General features: G+C 40.7%; 1 protein-coding gene across 2 annotated transcripts in view; it reads left to right on the top strand.

Annotated features, from left to right (window-relative positions):
* LOC119414085 (RNA-binding protein Musashi homolog 1) overlaps positions 1–6,200 on the top strand; it is a 22,892-nt gene that overhangs the window by 13,417 nt on the left and 3,275 nt on the right. For both annotated transcript variants that reach the window (XM_037681208.1, XM_037681206.1), the window contains exons 7-13: positions 337–385; positions 847–929; positions 1,018–1,135; positions 2,086–2,166; positions 4,550–4,606; positions 4,825–4,887; positions 5,710–5,864. In XM_037681208.1, the coding sequence (XP_037537136.1) occupies positions 337–385; positions 847–929; positions 1,018–1,135; positions 2,086–2,166; positions 4,550–4,606; positions 4,825–4,887; positions 5,710–5,864 (606 nt within the window). The remainder of the gene's footprint in view (positions 1–336; positions 386–846; positions 930–1,017; positions 1,136–2,085; positions 2,167–4,549; positions 4,607–4,824; positions 4,888–5,709; positions 5,865–6,200) is intronic.

Raw genomic sequence — 6,200 nt, 5'->3', positions numbered from 1 at the left:
CCCCCCCCCCCCCCCCCCCCCCCCACTTTGTTTCACAGGACGTTTTGCACAGCTGCCACGGGCATTGGGCTCTTTAACACAACTTTGTATGCTTCCTGTCACTTCTTTACCATACACTCTGGGGCTTGTACAGTTTTCAGTCTGTTTGTTTCTTGTCTTTGCCCCTTGGACCACCACTTTGTAACCTGTCGCTCGTCTTCAGCCCCCTCCTTCCTCCCCTCTGTCCATCTGTTGCTGAGCCTCCCTGCAGAACTTGAGAAGGGCTGAGGTTAGGCAATATGCTGCGTGGCAGGTCTGAGCCCCGCGTCTAAACCTGTGTTGTTTGTCTCCCCTCAGGTCGACGATGCCATGCTCATGTTCGACAAGACCACAAACAGACACAGAGGTGAGACACACTGACCCGCTCAACCCCTCTGTCCCTTCCCCTTCTCCATTTACCACTCCGCTTCTAACTCTTCCTGGGCGTCTATTGATCCTCCTCCACCCCCCACAAGAGTCTCCTTCCTGTGGGCTGATCTGGAGGAGACAAACGCAGCTAGTCTAATTAGCCAGTCCGTTAATCGGGATCAGGATAAAGCCTCCTTAAGCGCCTCCTCCCCACCCTGGGATTGATCGATTATGACAGCCTACCAGCTTTGCTCTGTCCTTCTGGCCTGGAAGGGAGGGAAGACGGGATGAGTGCAAAGTAGCTGCATTGACAGTGGGGGAGGGGGGCTCATGTGTTAAGCAGCATTACTGCACTAATTGCTGCACTGGTAGCTCTCCTACAGTATAATTCCACTGCAAATTCTAAATATACATATATATATATATATTATTTACACCAACTTGTTTTGTGCTCGTTAGGGTTTGGTTTTGTGACGTTTGAGAACGAGGACGTGGTGGAGAAAGTCTGCGAAATCCACTTCCACGAGATCAACAACAAAATGGTGAGCAGCTTGATCAGCACTCTGATGTCAGCGCGTCGTATCACACACAGACAAGTGACACTGATTTGTCTCTTCTCCGCTCCGAAAGGTGGAGTGTAAGAAAGCTCAGCCCAAGGAGGTGATGTCTCCCACGGGCTCGGCCAGGGGGCGCTCTCGGGTGATGCCCTATGGGATGGACGCCTTCATGCTAGGCATTGGGATGCTGGGTAAGTCAGTGTTGATCTGGACAGGAAGGACGTGCCTGCACACCTGATCATGATGGTTTCTGCTTCTGCATTAAAAGACCCCGCTGCCTTAAAGGTCACATGACGCCTCATGTGGAGACAGCTGCGTGTCATTTTTTATCATAAAACCTGGAATAAATCTAAAAAATACATTAAAAAAACTCATTGTTAAGTTTGATGCCTGCAAGTTAGGCATCCTATATAAGTTTTGATTTATCTAGCAAACAAATTATTTTTACATTTCAGTGAAACTGAGGGATGCACGTGGGTCTTTTGTGTTGTTCAAGCTCAAAAATTGTAGGATTTTTCCGTTCCTGCAACACGACTTAAAAGCATCATCCTCCATAAAACTTTCTTCTTGCATTTTGTTATTGGAGCTTAAGCAAAGACCACTCATCATCATATTTTACTGACTTTTTTTTTTACTTGAGTTTGAATGCGCTTTATTTAAAAAAAAATGTAATTAATGTAAAAACTTTTCAAAGCACACCTTCAGCTACAGTTTGTTTTCCTGTATCTATGACTAGTTTGAGCTCCAGACTGACTGCATCAATGCTGCCACCTACCGTCCAGTCTGAGAAATACTTTCTACAGTTCAGATTTTTAATTGGCAAGCGAAGATAAATTTGTCTCAAAGCGTTGATAAATTGAATTCTTGTGTTTTTATAGGTAACATTTTCCTCTACTGTTGATGTGTAAACATTAAGATGATCAGTCCTGAAAAACTCCAGACCAAAAATGTAAAAAATAAAAAAAACTCTTGTGTAAAAGGCCTCAGTATGAGTGTTCATGTGCTTGTTTCCTCATTTTGAGTAGATACATTTGTTGTAATGCATTTCTGACGTAAATCTTTATTGTTAACGCAAACACCTCCTGTGCATGAATACGTCTCAGTTTTTGGAGTGATTTTACTCTGATTTTGTACCCTGCAGGTTATCCAAGCTTCCAGACTGCCACTTACACCAGCCGGAGCTACGCAGGCATCGCTCCTGGATACACCTATCAGTTCCCTGGTAATCACATCATGCTCACACAGCTGTTCATGCCTTCTTAAATCATATTTTTACCAGAATGAAGGTGTTTATCGAAAGAAAAATACTAGGTGCTTGGGAAAACTGTCATTTATATAAAAAAAAATCATTGTTGGTTTCTTAAAAACAACCAAACACTGAGTCTAAAATCATTATTGTTTCCATTATAGACAATGAAGGTTTACACAAGAAGAGAAATATGTATGTCTTTAAATAAAAGTCTGCTATGATATACAGCCACTCACTCCTGTAGTTTCATGTGTGGGGTTTTACACAGATGACAAAGAATTTGTGTACATTTTATAAATAACTGCCTTATTGTGGGCATTATATGCTGTAGTAATAATAATAATAATAATAATAATAACCACTTGTTGTGGACACTTAACCTTGGCATTTACGAAATTAGAAATCTTGTGATTTGACTAATACAATAAGTTTATATAATTATATATAAGTTTATATATTATATATATGTGTGTGTATATGTATATATGTAATATATAAGAAGAAACAAAAGCAAGGTAAAAGCAGCTAATTTATCAAAATCATCAAGTAAAACCTTCACCCCATAAAACTTATTTTTCCTACAGTTTCCCATGTTGCTGTTAAAGACATGCCAATTTCTCTCAGATTATTTCATATCATTGCATTTCACAACTAATTTATTAGTTTTAAATGTATAAGCTGTGGACTGACTCACTTATGTATCCAGTAATATCCAAGAAAAGTCAGTTATACATTATCTGATTGAGGACAGATTCATCAAATAGCAGGTGAAATTCAGAAAGCATATATGGTTTTAGCATCTATAACTACATGTAAAGCATTTTGTTTCACACAAAGAAAACCATGTGTAAAACAAAATGGCTGCTGTAAGTCCATTGTGCACACCGTAAGTGTTCTATGTGCAAATCTAATGAGTTTTAAAGTTAAAATATGACAAAATAATTGACAGAATAAAAATTTGAGCATCAAATCGCTGTTGTTGGGAGCTAACAAACCTTGAATTGTATCTACAGATACATAAACAGTAAAGAAGTGGACATGAGGTTGGGTGTGTTTGTCCCCACCTGCACTGCTGTTGTGTTTTCCAGAGGGACTTCAGGGTTCTGGATGATCCACACACAATGGGTTTAGTGTCTAAAATCAGAGCTGTTTCCATTTCTGCTCATCATAAACCAACATTAAACACATCAGGCCACTTCATTTAAAAAACAAACATTCTTCTGCAAGATTTACCACCAAAGCAAATCTTTATTTTCTATATTTATTATCAGTTTATATTAGGGATGCACTATGTTATCGGCATGGTATCGGTCGATATTAGCGATAAAGTTAAATATTAGGCATTGGCCATTCCATCAAAATCACACCAATATAAAAGATGCTGTTTTTATATATTTATATATATGTATATATAATATATAAAAGGCACTGTTTTTATATGACTGTTCGAGTGTTGTCACTGTGTTAGAGAGAGTAAATGTCATGAATAAATTAAACATAATCCAAGTTGAAGTCTTACATCATCTTCAGCCCCCTTTTTGGCATCTGCGTTTGGTAGCAGGTCACATAGACAAAGACCATGAAGAATAATGTAGTATTTTAATTCCACAGCAGAGAAAGCTATGTAGTCTCTGTAAGTAGGTGTAGGGGGAAAAATATCGGTATTGGTATCGGTTATCGGCCAAATAAGTTTGAACATATTGGCATATCGGATATCAACCAAAAATCCAATATCGTGCATCCCTAGTTTATATTCTATCTGTTCATTTTATGGATCCATATCAACTGTAGTGATTTGTAAAAACACCTTTCCATAAAATGACCAGACTGCTGAATGTATTGGGACGCCTCACCTCAGCTTGCAGGACAGCAGCAGCCTGAACGGAGCTCACAGGGAATTCACGTTGTCACAAACACAAACATGAAGCACCGAGGGTGGAAATGGCTGCTTGTAAAAAACAGAGTGGCATTGCTTAGCTTGTGTGTGTGCGTGTGTGTGTGTGCGCACGCACGCGTGACTGCAGGTGTGTGTGATGATCAGCTGGGAAATAATCCCAAAATTAGATTTCCACAAAATAAAAATATAACTTGCTTTTTATATATGAATTCTGTGTTTCAGATGAAGTTATTAGTTTGTGTGACAGGTTTGCAACACTGGCTTCATGCCTTGCTGTTTAGGGTTGATTAATTCTGGAAAGGAAACGCTCCTTCCCCTCCTTTAATTTCTGTCTAAACTCCTCAAGTCCTGTTTGTTGAGCTCCTCTCCTCTGAGGTGTTCCCCTTGCTGAAATGTGTGTGTGCTGTCCTTGCTGACTGCAGCCGTGTGTGTCTCAACAGCACTCTGTTTCTGTTTTAGAGTTCCACTTAGAGAGGACTCCCCTTCTGACTTCACCCCACCCCCCTGAGCTCACAGGTCAGTCTGTCCCTCCTCTGGACTTTACAAGCAGCGTGTCATCAGTCTGCTACACCACATCACCTGATCACTTCTGGTTTACATGTCTGCCGATCCTCCTCGGCTTCAGTCCGAAGGCAGGATTGATGACAGTAATGGGGCAGGAGTGTTTGTGCTCAAGATATGCTACAAGTTTACCAAGATGTTTAATCTGGATCTTTACTTCTTCGCCTTCACAGCCATTCCTCTCACCGCTTATGGACCAATGGCAGCTGCGGCGGCGGCGGCAGCAGTCGTCAGAGGTATAAGCAGATTTAAAAAAGGCCTGAGATTAAATTAATTTACTGACATTTTCCTGTTAGTGTTATACGACGGAGCTTTAAGTTAAGAAAAAAAATTAAAAGCCATAACATTATGAGAATAAAGTCAAATAAAGTCGTACAAGACTTTTTGCAGCTCTCGTGGTTTTTTTTTTTTCTTCCACGAGTCGGATCCACGACGTGACCTGTCAATCAATCTAGTAGGCGTGTCAGAGAATGACCAATCCGAAACTAAACGAGTCGTAATATTATCCGAACTCCGACAGATGAAGCAGGTTTACTGCATTTTAACTGGTAAAATGAAGAATGTTGAGCATCTTGTTAAGTTATACTTTGGTACTGGTTTTACAAATAAGGAGATTGTTAATCTGTTAGCACATCTGGAACCTGCAAAAAAAAAAAGAAGTCTCACAACTTTATTCTCGTAATATTATGGCTTTTAATTATTGTTTTTTTAGCGTGGCCCTAAAGCTCCGTCGTGTTAATTATTGAGGAGGCTGATGGGTTTTTTTTCTGTCTAATGTCAAGACACTAAGACACTTTAGTGAAAATTGTAACGGTGTGGGTGAAAAAGATACACATGATTGGAGAAAATTGCTTTAGACCCTTAAAGGTTTGAAAATTTACATTTTAATGTGTTTCTGCCTTTATTGATGTAGTGGGTGCTCTGTTAGCAGTAAGAAATTTAGACTGCAGTTCTTTCTCTTCTTTCAGTTTAACTGAGCTCTGACGTCATGTGACAAGCTGCCATTTTGCAAATGTCTGTTCAGGACCAAAGCCAAACAGCATCATTTTTGCTTTCAGGCTCCACCCCATCCCGCGCAGCTGGATTTTTAGGTACGAGCAGCCCAGGTCCGATGGCGGACCTTTACGGAACCGCCGGCCAGGATTCGGCTGTGAGCAGTTACCTCAGCGCTGCGAGCCCTGCTCCAAGCACCGGGTTCAGCCATAGTCTGGGGGTGAGTTCCTACATCAGCTCTGCTGAATCCTTCACCAGCTGCTGGTCTTGTTTTTGGTGCATGAGCGCACGTTGAATCAGATGAGATGCTTCAAACTTAAATCTGCCTTCAGTTCTAGCGCTGAGTTTTTAACAGTGTGTGAACTAAACGCTGCCTGATGGAAACTTCACACGACTGTTTCACTTGTAAACATTTGTACTTATACCAGTGGTGTAGTCTACATTTTTGTAGTGGGTGTACTGTGCTTAGAAACCAAAGTACAGTAGTCCCTTGTTTATCACGGGGGATCCATACCCTGAAGACCCGCGATAAGTGAAAAACCGCGAAGTAGGAATA

The sequence above is a fragment of the Nematolebias whitei genome, chromosome 8 (assembly GCF_014905685.2).
Source record: "Nematolebias whitei isolate Nwh7 chromosome 8, NemWhi1, whole genome shotgun sequence".
Classification (NCBI taxonomy): Eukaryota; Metazoa; Chordata; class Actinopteri; order Cyprinodontiformes; family Rivulidae; genus Nematolebias; species Nematolebias whitei.
Note: the sequence above shows the minus strand (reverse complement) of the source record. Positions and strands in the feature narration are given on the sequence as shown.